At 27.6% G+C, this 16,043-nt stretch overlaps 1 protein-coding gene across 1 annotated transcript; it reads right to left on the reverse strand.

Annotated features, from left to right (window-relative positions):
- Nucleotides 1-405: 405 nt before the first annotated feature.
- LOC111675652 (beta-arrestin-1) lies at nt 406-13,366 on the reverse strand. The gene is made up of 2 exons (XM_023436444.2): nt 12,351-13,366; nt 406-2,168 (listed from the first exon to the last, which is right to left on the reverse strand). The coding sequence occupies exons 1-2, from the start codon at nt 12,946-12,948 to the stop codon at nt 1,327-1,329; spliced, it is 1,440 nt and encodes a 479-aa protein (XP_023292212.1). The 5' UTR covers nt 12,949-13,366; the 3' UTR covers nt 406-1,326.
- Between the last annotated feature and the right edge of the window lie 2,677 nt (nt 13,367-16,043).

A 16,043-nucleotide genomic window follows, 5' to 3' on the forward strand; every position in this document is an offset into this window, starting at 1 on the left:
ATGAAGCAAGTTTAATCGACTGAATTCATTACAGGATTCCTCAATGAAATGAAAACCTTAAAATATCATAAATAAATCATTTTTCAAAAAAACCTATCAAAATTTCTCAAAATTGTGTTCATAAAAATAAAACATTTTTAATTTTTTGGTTTTGTGTAGTTTTGTATTAAAAGTGTGTTCGTGAATTTATGTATCTTTCAAAAAAGTGTAAGTGATTTGTATAAAAGTTTTTTTTTTTGTTTTAAGTGTATGTGTGTGTTCGACTATAAATGTGCATAACAAAAATTTTAATAAAGTATTTATTTGTTTTGTGTTTTAAAAACCAGCCTAAACAAAGAAGAATTGCAATAAATAAAAATAAATCTCAAAAACAAACCTTTAAGGATAATAAAACTTAACTGCAAGCCATTTATAAATATTAAAATTAAAAGTATTCTTTAGTAGTTTATAATATAATAAATTATATTTTAATAACTTTAAAAAAGGTTTACTTATTGCAATTCATCTTATGGTTCAGTTTTAAATATTTCTTTTAATATAACATTATTATTACATGTATGTATATGTTTATAAAACAAACGAAAGAAAACAAACAAAAAAATAAATGAATAGAAGAGTAATAGTAGTTAGAGATAGAAATAAAATTATAAGTTACAACTTAAATTCTAGACACATACAATATATATATTGTTTTAGTTATTCCTTTCTTTTTGTTTTTGTTTTGTTTAATATTTAAATATATATATAGAGTATAAACATAAATACATAGATAAAGACATACATCATACTACTATGGTCATTATCATAATCATATATTAATCATAATAATCTTCAGTTTTTATCTTCATCTTTTTAAACATCATTATCAACATCGTCATCTTCGTCGTCAATTTCGTTAACATCAAGACATTTGTTCAATATCTTTTATCATCAATATTATTGTTTTTTGTTTTTAGTTTTGTGATTTTGTTATTATAATTATTATAAACATAATTAACTTAATAACTAAATATACATCAATTAGATTTGTTTTGCCCTTTTACAATATTTAACTATTCTTTCCTTTGCTTTAATAGAAACTCAAAACCGTCCCTTATAAACAGATTTTAATTTAAAAAAAAATGTTAAAACAAAAACTCCTTTAATTTCTTTAAACATTTTACACATATGTATATAATTAAATAAAAAAATGATAAATATGAAAACTATTATTTAATGTTGTTGCTAAATACAATATATCCAAAAAATCTATGATAATTTTGTAGTTTTATAAATTTTTCTCTTTTGTTTTTGTTTAGCTAAAAAATGGCATTTTGGAAAGAACATTTAAGCTTCTGTTTCAGCACCTTTTAATCGTAGACGGGCAAAATCTTCAAATATAATATCATCGTCCTGGGCATCATCATCGTCTAGCTGTATGAGATTTGTAGTTGGTACTTCTTGGACGACAGCGATAGAGGAATTTGAATTGGCATCATCGTTGGCCACCACTACCAATTGATTATCGCGTATACTTTGTCGTGGTGATTTATCGCTTAATAGAGGATTTTCCTCCTCTTCGGGCTTGGGATGCATAAGAGTAAATGGCAATTCGGCCACCAAGTCACCACCCAACAAGGGTCCACTAATTAACAATTTCACTTTGACTTTATAGTGTACAATAATGCCTAGACTTTCACGTTGTGCTGGATTTGTGATCAAAGTACTAGAGGCCAAATTTGTATCCTCATGCTTTAATTGACCATCCAAAGCTAAGCCCCATTTGTCCTTGTTATTTGCCAGCAGCGGACACAGCTCAAAAACTTTTGATAGTGTAAAGCCTGGCAATACTTGGCAACCATCCTCGGATTCTGTCTCGGCCACTACCGATTTATATTGGGCCGTCGAAAATAGACATATGTCGGCAAATTGTCGGACATAAACTTTAATTTTCTTTACCGTTCGATTTGAATTATTGGCCACATGAACATTGACCGATATCTTTTCGCCATGATGATACAGTTCTTTATCAAGACTGGCCTCCAAATGGATTTTATTTGGTTTCATCATAAATTCCTTACTCACTTCGATTGAGGGTTGTTCGCCCACCTTTGAGGGAGCGTACATAACTTTTCGTATTGTCAAACGAACGGAATTGCGTTTATGTGGCTTGTCATCGATTTGTTCGCCTAGAAGGATACGAGAGTATAAGGTTAGTTTGATGTTTTTGAGTATAATAGAATTTACTTCGGATATTCTTGAAAATTTGAATTTCATTTCGATTTCGACCTTGACTTTAAAATTATAAATAAAATTCAAAATTCAAAAACTAATTAAAATTTTGGAAAATTAAGAAAAAAAAGATCGCCAATATTAAAATAGTTTTTTTCCATTTTTTTACTAAAAATTTAAAACTTTTATATAAAATTAAAGTTTTTACCGAAATTTTGAAATTTAAAAAAAATTAACAAAATTTTTAAATTTTAAGCAAAAAAATTTATTATTTTTAGAAAAATTTGAGGTTTTATTAAAATTTTACTAAAATTTTATAAAAAATTGTTTAATTGAATTTGAAAATTCGCTAAAAGTTTAATTTTAAATCAAACCTTTTTTAAATTAGTAAAATTTAATAAAAAAAACTTTAAATTTAAACTTATTTTAAAAATTCTAAATACTGATTCCATTTCCGCTAAAAATCTAATTGTTAATTCTTTTTCAACATCTATTAAAAAAATATTCAAAGAAAAAGGGTCATTTAAATGACACTTAGAATTTAAAAATCAATTTAATTGAATTACTAGCAGTGCTTGTAAGCTACAAAGTAAAATCTTAAATTCCTCAAAGTGTCATTCATAATTTAAACTCAAATTGTTAACGTATTTCAATATGTATGTTATCTAAAAAGTTTGCAGACAAAATAAAAGTATTCTTAAGTACTTTTCTTTAAATACAATTAAATTATCATCATTTTAATGCCACACCGCCAAAAAAAGAAAGGAAAATACGAAATTATTTACTTTAATTAAAATTTAAAAGCAACAAAGTCAATTTCGTTTTATTTAAATTTTTTTGCAAACCATAATTTGCAAAAAAAATGAGCAACAAAAAACAACACATTTAAACAAACATTCTATCATCACCTGTTTTTAGTTTAGAAATTTTTCTTTGGAAATAAATACAACAACAGAAAAAAGTAAAATAAAATACCAATGAGATAATAACAATAATACGGCAACAGAGCTACAAAAAAATATACAGAATAAACAAATAAATTAGAGGAAAAATGAACTCAAGTGTCTATAAAAATTAAACAAACAAAAATGTTTCTACCAGTAATTTTTTTTTCTGTACAAACATACTGAAAAATGTACTCATGAATATGCACGAGTTCATACATACATATATATGTACATAAATACAATTGTATGAATATGTATACTGTGTATCCATACCAAAAACGACAAAAAAAATAATTTTAAATTGAAAAAATGAAAGAAAAAAATTAACCAAATGGCATTAACATTATTAAAAGATATATAAAAAACTAGGGTGCAACTTAATTGTAATTTTCGAAACAGTAAAAATAGTTGTGGGACAATTGAACTTTTAATTAAAAAAAAAAGAGAAAAATAGCAATGGAAAATCCTGATTCTAGTAGTAATGGCAGTTGAATGCTTTAAGGTAAATCGCAATAAATTTTAGCAATAATTGAATTGCTAATAGTCTGTTATATATAAACAAGATTAGGTAGTTGAGTTTTATAGTTAATTAAATAGTTAAATAGTTAATTGTACTTTTTTTAAAGCTCTTTAAACAATATGGAAAAGTGTAAAATATAAATTTGAAATCCTAAAAGTTCTTTAAGACCTCATTTTAGCATACGAAAGATATAGATCCAAGAACATTTGCAAATTGGTCAGATCGTCCAATTTCAATTTTAGAGACTATTGTACACTTTGTTATTTCATAATCGCATCAGATATTCGACATATCTAGTCCTAAAGTTTGAAAACTTATTGACCATATTTGTAACTCGATCTGAAAGAAAACATTTTCAAATTTGTATGTTAAATGGATTGTGTTTCGAAAGCTTTTTCTTTCTCAATCCTTTGGTTGTTTGGTTGGTTTATATGGTAGTTCACTACGCGCAAAACTATCAAGTAGAAATCTGAGGATATCATTCAGTGAAAGTGATTGCCAAGGAAGCGTTTTCTCTTTTCGCCCAGAGCATTGCATTGACAGAGGAGATGAAAGACCTTTTCTTCTTTTCCCTGTCTTTGCAACTGTGACAATGATCATTGAAAGGGAGACCAAGCCGACTTGTATGTCTGTCTATTACCCAGTGTCCTATTATTACTGATATCAGCCTCGATATGTCCCTTCTACTTTGGCTTATAAGGTGTCTTATGCGTTTCTTCAATAAGAAACAGTAGAAGGGACATATCGAGGCTGATATCAGTAATAACAGGACACTGGGTAATAGACAGACATGCAAGTCGGTTCACAGTAACTTGGTCCCTTTACATACGCCTAGGTCATTCCAGCTATTTTCAGCTTTTTGAAGAAAGAATCTGAGGATATTGCTTTTGATAAAACTTAACGGAGTTACTGCTGAAACGTGGTCGGAAATGTCAAGAGCAGATCCCGTTCTGGCAAGCTCATCTGTTCATTACCGTAGTAGTCCCTATGCGCAGGGACCGAAACTTCTCAATCCTTTAGAATACAAAACTTTGGAATCTGGTTTTCGCTTGTTTTCACATTTCGTTGGTCTGTGTTATTAAATTTCTCTTATCGAAGCCTATGATTACTACAATTTACGGACGACGAACCCATCCATTTGTTCACATTTTTTTCTTTCATATTCTAAATCGCTGCTCAGGATATTACAAGCACATGTTAAAAAAACTCGTCACCTAAAACGGTCAGAGGCCACGGATAACTTTAAGTGGTAGGTAGTAGTTTAACCGAACTACTGAAAATATCATCGATTGTACTTTTTTTAGGGAGATTTTTTTGCTATAAAACTTGTTTATGATAAACATAACTACTACACTGCTATTGTAAAGCCAGTTGTTTGTGTTAAAGTAATTTTTAAAAGGGGATATGATCAGTTATGAACCGATCCTTTTAAAATTTGGAAAGAGCTTTTGGGTCGTATTAAACATATTTATGTCAAGTGTCTTCGCTGTACTCGTACTTTTAAGGTTAAAGTCATTTCTTGAAGCGGACCCTATATAGGGACAAGACATGCATCAACTAAAGACTTCTACGCATAATTTCAACTCTTAAGATGTTCCCGTTTGGATACTATAGTGTTTTCAACAGACAGACGGACAGAGCGATGGACACGGCTCGATCGTTTTAGAATATAACGAGGACCCAGAATTTTATAGGTTTCTGGCGATTATTTGGATGTGTTACAAACGGATAGTGGGTATAAAACCATCAAACGCTATCTTAACTAACGAACAGATAAACGTTCAATTCCCTTCATATAAGGAAAGAAAGTTATAAAAATAGGGTTTGATTTATAAAGAAATAAGATTATAATTTACTTAAAAATTTGTACTTATTCTACAACATCTAATTATAATAATAATATTTTAACATTTTACAGAATTATATACAGACATATAAAACAAAGTAATGACAAGTTACACAGTTATTACAATCAATCATAATTGAAAATGTTTGTCTCTTTTTGCAAACATAAGAAGAAAAAAACTAATAAAGGTCATGATACCATACCATGTAAATAGAAAATTATTTTATAAATATGTATTTTGTTTATAACTCAAAATAAGTAGTTGTTTGGGTATGAAGAATAATAAATAACTGGTGACCAAAGTAGAATATGATGACAAGTTATTTTTGGTTTCAAATTTTAGATTTTGCTTATGTTTTAAGTTTTAAATTAAAAAAACAAATATAATTCCAGGGAAAGTTTTTAAATAACATGATCTAGTTTAAGTGTAAATAGAATCACTAATAAAATCTATATATATTTGAGAAACTACAATTCCATAAACTGAAAAAAATGAACAATAAAACTATTTCAACACCTGATAGAAAATTCTATTGTCATCAAATTAACTTTTGTAAATTAATTAGAAATATGATATGAAAATATAAAAAATGATTTATTTTCAAATATTAAATACAATGTAAAAGTAAAGTAATTTTTATTGTATAAATTTAAAAAGTAAATCCTCTTCATTGTATAGTTTTATTGTATTGTAATACTATTATTCTTAATAGAATTATATAAATGTACTTTTATTTTTTTAATTAAAAAACTTTTACAAATAAACAAATTTTAAAGCCATTAATACGATCAAGATAACACAAGTGTAAATTATTAACATCAAGGGTATTTTAAAAGTAACTGTTAATGTTTGACAAATATTTAATAAAATAATAAAACAATAATATTTACCCACCTAATAATTTTAACTACGACAGCAAAAAAAAATTTATAACAACATACGTTTGTATACATAAATGCAAACAAATGTATAAATATATAAAATATTCATACATATGTATTTTTACATTAATATTTGAAAAAAAAAATCAATATTTAATTTGGAAAATATTAAAAAAAGTAATAAAAATATAATCAAATCCATTTATAACACAATAAAAGGCTACTGTTATACAAAAATATATTATAAGGTTTTAGAAATACTTTTTTTTTTTTTTTAAGCAAAAGAAACCATAACATATCAATGATTTTATACATACATTATAACCTTAATCATAATCATTTATCAAAGGTTGTTGTAGTAATTTTTTTTAGGAAAATTGTTATGAATAAAATCTTAAGTATTCATATGAAATTTTAATTAAAATATCCTTTTATGGCTTAATATAACACATGTTTAAAACTATTTTTAAACTTTTGTTATTCGCAAATGTTATCACTTATATATTTTGAAAAAAACTATATGTAAGTAAGCAACAAGTTTAATATTAATTTACTGTATAGAGTTTTTCATTAAGCACGTTACTTTTTAGTAAGGAAAATGACATTTGTTTCAAATGTAAGTAAATACAATGTTAGTATTTTTGTATACAAAATCCTTAAATTATGTGGCTCGAAAGAAATTTCACAATTGAAAATGCTTATCACTAGCGGATGTTGTTGTGGTAACATTTCAACTGTGGCCGACAGTGCTTTCCTGGAGAAAAAACTTTCGGTTGATACTTCAGATTGAAAATCTTTAGCCTAGTAGAAATAACTCGGGTCGTTCCGGAGTGAAGATCCAAATTTGACATAACCCACAAAACGGAGGTATAAAAACGTCTAAAAACGTTTTTTTGCAAACTTTGAAGTCGTTCGTAAAATGTTTGAGTTTGAGTAAATTGTTCTAAAAACTACTAGTTCTAGAACGAGTGAAAGCAGAACCACTTCAGATTCTTAATAAACAGACCAGGATCTATTGTTTAAGTACCGAGAGAAGGGAAAGTTAGCTGCTTGCAAAATATATTTTTAAAGATTAGAAGTGCGAAAGATATGTATGTACGTTTCGTTGTTGTTGTAACAGCTAAAACTCAATCAATGTCCAGTCCTAAAAATAAGGTTACTTCAACTAGATGCGTCCATAAATCCATTGGACTGAGTGAAGTAGGGTTGGCTGAAAAGTTGATTATGTGGTGGGTATCATGAGGACCCTAACCACATGCATGACATTCTTTGGGGACGGCACGGTCTATAGGTGACCAGTAGGCATTGAGCCTGTTGCTCCATCCCGATCTTAGTTGTGCCAGAACTACTCTGGTTTTCCGCGGTAGGTTTTTTTCAGAGTCTGCTATGGGCGGACTGCGACCGCGGAATTAGTGGCGTCTCTATGAATGTCGTTCAAAGCTGCCGAATACGAGGACTGATCCAGTGGATCCCGCACATATCTACATATGTTTTTCTCGTATATACGAAGATCCTTCCTGATATGCCTGGGGGGGGGTATCCAATCCGATGACATCCCAGGAGAAACTGTTTAGTCAACCAGAAATTGTGTTCCTTGACTGGGAGGACCTTTGTTTCCCCGTGCAGGTGATGTTCCGAGGCAGCCCGTTACTGAAGGCAGCCCGTTACTGAAGGCAGCCCGTTACTGTCCTTTGGACGGCATTTTGCCAGCTTTGAATGTTTCTCCACTGGGCATCACTTAGCGAAAGTGACTACGCTGGAGCAGCATAATCAATCACTGACCGACCAATCGTTTTATATGAAACCAACAAGGTTTCTTTATACACACCCCAAGTGTTGCCGGCTAGCGCTTTGAGGACCTTGTTTCTACTTCGCAATGTGTTCGTGATTGCAGTGGCGTATGCTGAGGAAATAAAAATGCTGCCAATATTTTTGGTTGGTTCATGGTCGGAATTTGGACTCCATGGACCATGATGACAAGGTTTAGGTTTACTTCCTTTGCCCAGGTGATAAAAAGTGTTGTTGACGACTTTCCTGGTGATAATTGCAGGTAACAACAACACTGTATGTTTCGTAAATTCAAACAAAACTCATTGATTAAAGAACTAGTTCCAGAAGCGTGATAAAGTACGAGTGACGACTCCATAACACTTCCACAGAACCAGTTCCGAAGGTGACAAAATATTCGAACAAAAATAATTGGTCTCAACGACAAACTAAAACAAGTTCAGGCTAAAATCATGTGTTCAAGAACTAGTTGTAGAACTAATACAATTTTTCCTGGGACGTTAACATTTCAAAAAGTGAAAGCTTCATAAAATATCTCATTCCATTATCACAAACAATATAAAACGGTCTTAATGAAACACCCTTTTATAAAGTTTTTATACTATAGATATACATATACATATTTATGTACATACTATATATAAATATTTACTATATATCCAATTTAGTAAACAAATGTGTAATGAAAAGTTTATAACTGCATTAAATAAACAAAATAAATGAAATATCTAGTACGTTATAAATAATATTAAATGTTTATATTTTTTATAAAAAACAACTTATTTAGTATGTATATATGTGTATAAAGTAAAGTAAAGATCATCAATTTAAATAGATAAATAATTAAAAATAAACAAAATTAAAACAAGTAAAAAAATGTTCTAATTAATTAGATAAGAAAATAAGACTTGAAGTATTTTATAAAAAAAAACTATTACTAATTATAACAAAATGATAAAGAAAAATATAGAAAAATTATGAAATTTTAACTACAACTAACTAATCGATGAATAAAATAAAATCTACCAAATATTTATGTCTAAAGGCTTTTTAATCTTTAGGAAAACTATCAATCAAAAGTTTTATTTAACATTCGGCAATTTCAATAATTTATATTTCACAAACAAGCTGACTTTTAATTTTTTTTGTAATAATTAAACACATTAAATGAAAATGTTGTACGTCAATGAAATTTAACATCATACAGATTTAATAAGACAACATTATAGAGTTGTGTTGTTGTTATTGTTGGGGCAATAAATTGTAGCACAATCAAGTGAAATGATTATAAAACACGTTTTTCAATTAATGAAAATTTCAAAATTATTTAATCAATCACGAAATTTCACAAAAATTATTATAGAAAATCTTTGAATAAGTTTAATATTTGAATATGTATTTCATTAGTTAATAATTTAACCATAAATAAATTTATAATTTAATTTTATAAGAAATTTTTTTTTAGGAATTTATTTAAAAATTACTAAGGGAAATTATTTGATATGATTCAACAGAATTATAATAAATTTAGATCAATGAAAAAAATTCTATTAAGTACCATTAACTCCAACTCCGGTTATAGTTTAACCAAAAGATATTCTGCAGATTAAAATATTTTTTGTATAAAAACTGTCTTAAGATAAAAAAAACCAGACATTCTTGATAATGCGGGAAAGTTATACCCTACACCACTATAGTGGGGAGGGTATTATGCGTTTGTGCTGATGTTTGTAATACCCAAAAATATTGGTTCTAGACTCACCTTAAAGTATACCAATCGGCTCAGAGTCGATTTAGCTATGTCCGTCTGTCTGTCCCCAAAATCGCGCCTTTAGGCTCATAATTACGTTAAATGATCTATTATGGCAACAAAAATCTTCAAAACTTAGTTTTATAGAACGATAAGTGACACTACTAATTTTTTTTATCGTTCCCACAACAATTGGATCTTCGCTCCGGAACGACCCGAGTCATACTCGGCCTAAGATTGTCAACTCAGCGACAGCTGTATCAACGAAAGTTTTTTCCCCAGGAAACAACTATCGGCCACAGTCGAGCTGTTACAACAACAACAACTAATTTTTATAGTGATCGGGCCTCTTTAAACCCTAGCCCCCATACAAACTCCCCTTCAGAAAATGTCTTGAAGGTCAAAATTCGCTTATAATTTCTAATAAAACAATTAAAATCTACATAAATCTAGAAAATTCCTCTACCAAAATTTATAGGGATAGGCCCATATTTACTCTTACTCCCCTATTAGCCCTCTTGTAGAAAATCTCTTTTTTTTTGTGTCAATAATACGTAAAAATATTCCAAAATAGGTTAAAGAACAAATTAAATGCTTTATTTTTTTTTAAATTATCCACTTTTTTAACATACTGACTGGTGTAGGGTATCATATACATTCATACTTGTTTATGTTATATTTGAATTATTATACTTTCACAGAACCAGTTTCCAAGCTGAGTAAGATTATATTTAATAATAACAAATTCCTAAAGGGCTATATATCAGATAACATTCTCTTACGCAAATAGAAAACAATTCTAACGCTTTAAATTCACAAACACCCTTAATTCTAATTAAACAATAATCTAGTGAATTTTCTACAATAAAGTCTGATTAGAGATAAGATCCTAATAAAAATATATTTTATACTCATTTAAATAAGAGTTTGCGGTATGTGATTTATCTTTTAAAAAGTTATAAAAAAATTGTAATTTTTTCATAATTGGAAAATTATTAAGATTCATTCAAAACTTTAAAAAATTATTTTCTCAACAAAAAAACCAATGGAAAATATAACTCGTGATTATTGAAACGAATTAAAGTGTTTAAAATAAACAATATAAATAAAATATTTGTCATAGAAAACCCCGCTCGCTGCTGAGACAAAATAACAATGACGTATTTTAAAAATAAAACAATAAATATTATTTTAAAACTGTGAATTAAATGAAAAAGAAACGTGTTAAAATGTTGTTAAGAAACAACTTTAAAAGCATATTAACTATGAAATGATTTATGATTCAGACATAAAAACAAAAACAACAACAACAATATTGGTATATTGTTAATCATAAATGAGTAAATTGCTTAGGATTCTATTTTGTTAATTGGTACAATACAAACAAAAAATCATAAATTTCTAAACAAATATAATAATATAAAAAAAATTCATTGTAAAAACAATTAAGTCTTAAAACAATAATAGAACTAAACTAATGAAATATGAGCAACAAAAGATTAGGATACACTACTATTTATGAGTTGTACATAAGGTATTGGCTAGGAGAAAAAGTATTTTCGTTAAAAATGTTACAACATTTATTTGGAAAAATATTACTTTATTTAAAATTTCTTGGAAATATTTTAATAGTGGGAGTTTTTTAATAGTGAGTCATAATGTTTTAGCATTAGTCTGGTATTAAACTTTTGAAACCCATTAATAAATGCTTGTGTAATTCACTTTAAAAAAACCAAACCATTCAAATAAGAATGCAAATCCATTTAACAATTTACTTATTTCCAAATGGAATTACAATTATATATTTGAACTTTTCCTATAACAAACAAATAAAAACCAACCAATTCTTTTTCTCCCATCTAATATCAAAAAATATTTCGCTGCCTTAACATACTCAAACAGAAATCCTAAAAAAGAAGAAACACACCGACATTCTTAAAGCCAAGATACATGTTGATCGTAATGAGTAAGCGCATATTTCAAATGAACATAAAAATAAACTACAAATAACAAAAATTATGTTATGGGCGCGTTAAATTTGTAAACTTTTTATGTGGTTACAAAAGCAAACCCCAAAATAAAAAACTTGAGATAAAAAAAAACTGTTGGAAAAGGGGAAAAATAAAATGAATGAATGATGTGAATGAATTTGATGCTGTCTGCCTGATGACACATTTATAAACACTAGTTTGTACATTAGTTTGAGGCCAGAATTGAGAATAAAATTCAATAAAAAAAACACGGTGTTGATTGATTAATTAACGTGTTTTTTCACAATAAATTTGAAACCCCAACTTTGGTTGATCTTATGACATTTTTTTTTTTAGAATACATTGCCCTTGATCATTTAGCAAAATTACAAATGAAACAAAAATAGCTTGATTTAATCAATATAATATTACTCACCAACAAATGCTTTTAATTCATAATCTACGCCACAAGATTTTCCAGTATCGCCAGGGGCAGGTTGTAATGATACTGATGCTGGACAGTAGGGAGGAACTTCAAAGTAAAATGGATATGCATTGGGACCCAACTTTTTTATCAGCCTTTCCTGTAGTCTTGTCAATGGCCTTTCCGTTTGAGTTGGCGGATAGATTTGTTCATGGGCCAAGTATAAATCCTTCCGAAATGTCAAACCCAATACATCTAAATCTTCACGGCCATATCTAAAGGCGGCCAACACTTGGCCAAATACTTTGCGATCCTTAACATACTCGGGATCTATAAAGACAACCCCATCGATGGGATCGACATGAGTACTGTGGTCCACGAAGTCACGTTTCCCCAGATAGACGGTAATTTTGCCATTCGAGGAGCTTTTCTTAAATACCCGCGTAGCCTGTCGCCTCGAGCTGGCATCCGTATCGCCACCTGCAGCGCCACCACCACCAGCCTCGTCATTGGCCGAAGAAGGGCGTATGCCCGTACCATTATTAGCACTATTACTGCTGCTATTTCCTCCACCGCCACCACCTCCATTATTGGTGCTTAAATTATTCATTATGTTGCCGATATTTTAGCTGTTTGTTCAATAAATTTAATGAACGTTATAATTTTGTTTGAATTAAACAAAATTACTTTAAAATTATTAGCTTTATTAAGAAGGGCCGGTAACTCTTTGATTTTTTTTCTTGCCGTTTTTTGTTTTTTTTTTTCGTCTCAATATTTTTTCATTTAATTACTTGTTTACCAAAACTTTCGTTGCTATATTATTTTAAACTATTTTAACATTTCTTTTTATTATAACTTCTTTAATATTTATTTAACTTTTATTTTGTTGTTTTCATTTTTATATATTTTTCATTTGCTTAAATTTTTTTGTGGGGAAGTTTTCGTATAAAAAAATTGAACAAGTAATTAAATTCTTCTTTCCAGTAAGAAAACTGCGTATTCGTCTCTTCTGTTATAAAAATGACAAACTAAACGTCACTTTTTTAGACGATTACCAATTTTTTATGTATACACAGCGAAAACGTCATTCTTTTTTAAAATTCTGGCAACATTATCAAAGCAAATAATCTGGTAATTATTGAAAATAGCGATTTTCCTCATTTAATTTGTTAGTGATGATAGAAAACGAATAAATGAAAATAGTATATAAACAATTCTTCTGTTTATATTAAAAAAAAACTTAATCACTCAGTTTTTATTGACATTGATATTGACTGGTACTAATCTAAAGGTCCTCCGATTCTAGGATTTATAATTTTTAATCCAGGATGCTTATCCGAAAGAACGCAAAGATGTTTTCCAATATTTTTTTAGTTTTTTAATTTCCTAATATTTTTAATTAAGTCATATCAACGACACTATAAAAAATTGAAAAGGGAGCTATATATTTTTTTAGTTCTATAATTTCCTATTATGTTTCTAAAGATTTTAAATTATTTTTTAATTAAATCAATATAAAATCAAATTGGAAATCAAATAGCAGTTCCGATTTATTTTTTAAATGGTTCATTCTATAACAATTGGAGCTAATTCAAGGAAATAAATGTTTAATACCTTAAAACATTTTCCAGAAACAAACCAAAAACATTCGTAAAAAATTGAACATATGTGCAAAAACCTTGAATGTATCCATATAGATACTATATAGCGATAGGGTTAAAACGTTTCCTTAACACATTCTTAATTTAATTTGACAATTACTGCTTTTTTAGTCATAATTTTGTTATTTTTGGAACACATAGATACGTTTGTTAAATTATTTTAACAAATTATACAATACATTGCTAATGATTGTGATAAATACCCGATACAAATTTAAAGATGACAATTATTCAATAATATCAAAACATATATATGAAGCATGGAGCCGAATAAGGGCGTATAAACCATTTGGGAAATTTTACAGGAGACGATAAAAACATCATAAAACTTTAAAATCGGCATTTTTTCCTACTTTTTTTACATATATGCATAAATATAACTCACATCTATCCCTGTGCTAAAACTCAGTAAAAAATTCGAGTCACAACTTGCCAAAATTAATACTTGAAATTTTGCTAAAATGGAATAAGGGCATATATCCATATATTTTAGTTGAAAGTATATATAAATAAATGTTATTTTTATATACATCTTAATTATTTTATTATATAAAACTTGGACAGCCTCAACATAACAGTCTAGAGCATTATTTGCTAAAGTTTCAAGGACATCCTTCATTATCCTTATAAGTAATTAAAACAAAAACCGAAAAAAAATATATTTTTTAGTATTTTTATACATACTTAGAAAAAATTTTCTTAGAAAAATCTTTAAATCGCACTTTATTGCGTTATTGTCAAAATCAGCGAACCACATTATTATCTTAGTTCATTATCAAATTGGATAGGACTTCTTTAACTAAAATAATCCGAAAATAACAAGATATAATAATTTTTTAAAATATAACTATAGTTATGGATATACGCCCTTCTTCTTGTCCACACTTTCATACTTAAATAATTCATTCAATAATAATCTTTTTTGCAATATAATTAAAAAATTAATAAATTTGAAATGTTTTCCAACCATTCTGCAAATTTGGTGCAATTAGAATTAAAATTTATACGATTTTTTACAGAAAAATACATTAAATTGCTAATATTTTTTACCCAAAAAATAAATAGTATTTAAAAATCGTGCTTTTAAAACTATCTATTTTAGCGAAAAATTTATATTTTTAAATTTATTTCTTTATGAATAGATGTAAAAAGGTTAGTTTAATATAATTATGCGAAAAAACGCGATTTTAAAAAGGTGGTCTTTACGCCCTTATTCGCATCCATGCTTCATATATATATATATATATATATATATATATATATATATATATATATATATATATATATATATATTATATATATATATATATAATATATATATATATATATATATATATATATATATATATATATATATATATATATATATAATATATATATATATATATATATAATATATATATATATATATATATATATATATATATATAATATATATATATGTATATATATATATATATATATATATATTACAGTATTCTTTTTTAAAATATTTTGTTAAGCACGTAACGTTCTACAGAAAGCTCTGTTGTTCATAATAGTCCTGTTATTCTATTAAGGCCGTCTCAAACGTACAATATATATCTTGATATATTTTGTATTGTGATATGAATTGAATGTGTAACATGTAATATTGATGGATTGTGTTACATATCACAGAAAACCCCAAATCCAAAATTCCTATCAATATTTATAATGGATCTCGTGATAAATATTGAACGTGTAGCATGATTTATAATATCAATCACGATACATTTTGTAATATCTGGAAAAATAAATAAAATTAAACAAATAAATATTAAATATTTTTATTTTTTTCTAAATTTGTGTTATTTTGAGATTATCGCGGCATAAAATATTCCAAATACTGAAGTAAAAAATATTGAAGGTGTAGCATACCGGAGGTATTTATCAATCCATTTAAATACGTCATAATCTAAATTGATCAATATATATTGAACGTGGGCCAGTACCCTTATTTATAAATTTTTCTGAAAAACTCTACTTTTAATACAGAAGAAATGCTATTTTTTTCTAAGTGTAT

This window comes from Lucilia cuprina, chromosome 4 (genome assembly GCF_022045245.1).
Source record: "Lucilia cuprina isolate Lc7/37 chromosome 4, ASM2204524v1, whole genome shotgun sequence".
NCBI classification, from domain to species: Eukaryota; Metazoa; Arthropoda; class Insecta; order Diptera; family Calliphoridae; genus Lucilia; species Lucilia cuprina.

Excerpts from the sequence above, each read along its gene's own strand:
- LOC111675652 (XM_023436444.2), bottom strand. The coding sequence starts at position 12,948 with ATGAATAATTTAAGCACCAATAATGGAGGTGGTGGCGGTGGAGGAAAT. Across the intron at positions 2,169-12,350 it reads TGAATTAAAAGCATTTGTTG|GCGAACAAATCGATGACAAG; the intron begins GTGAGTAATATT and ends GTATCCTTCTAG.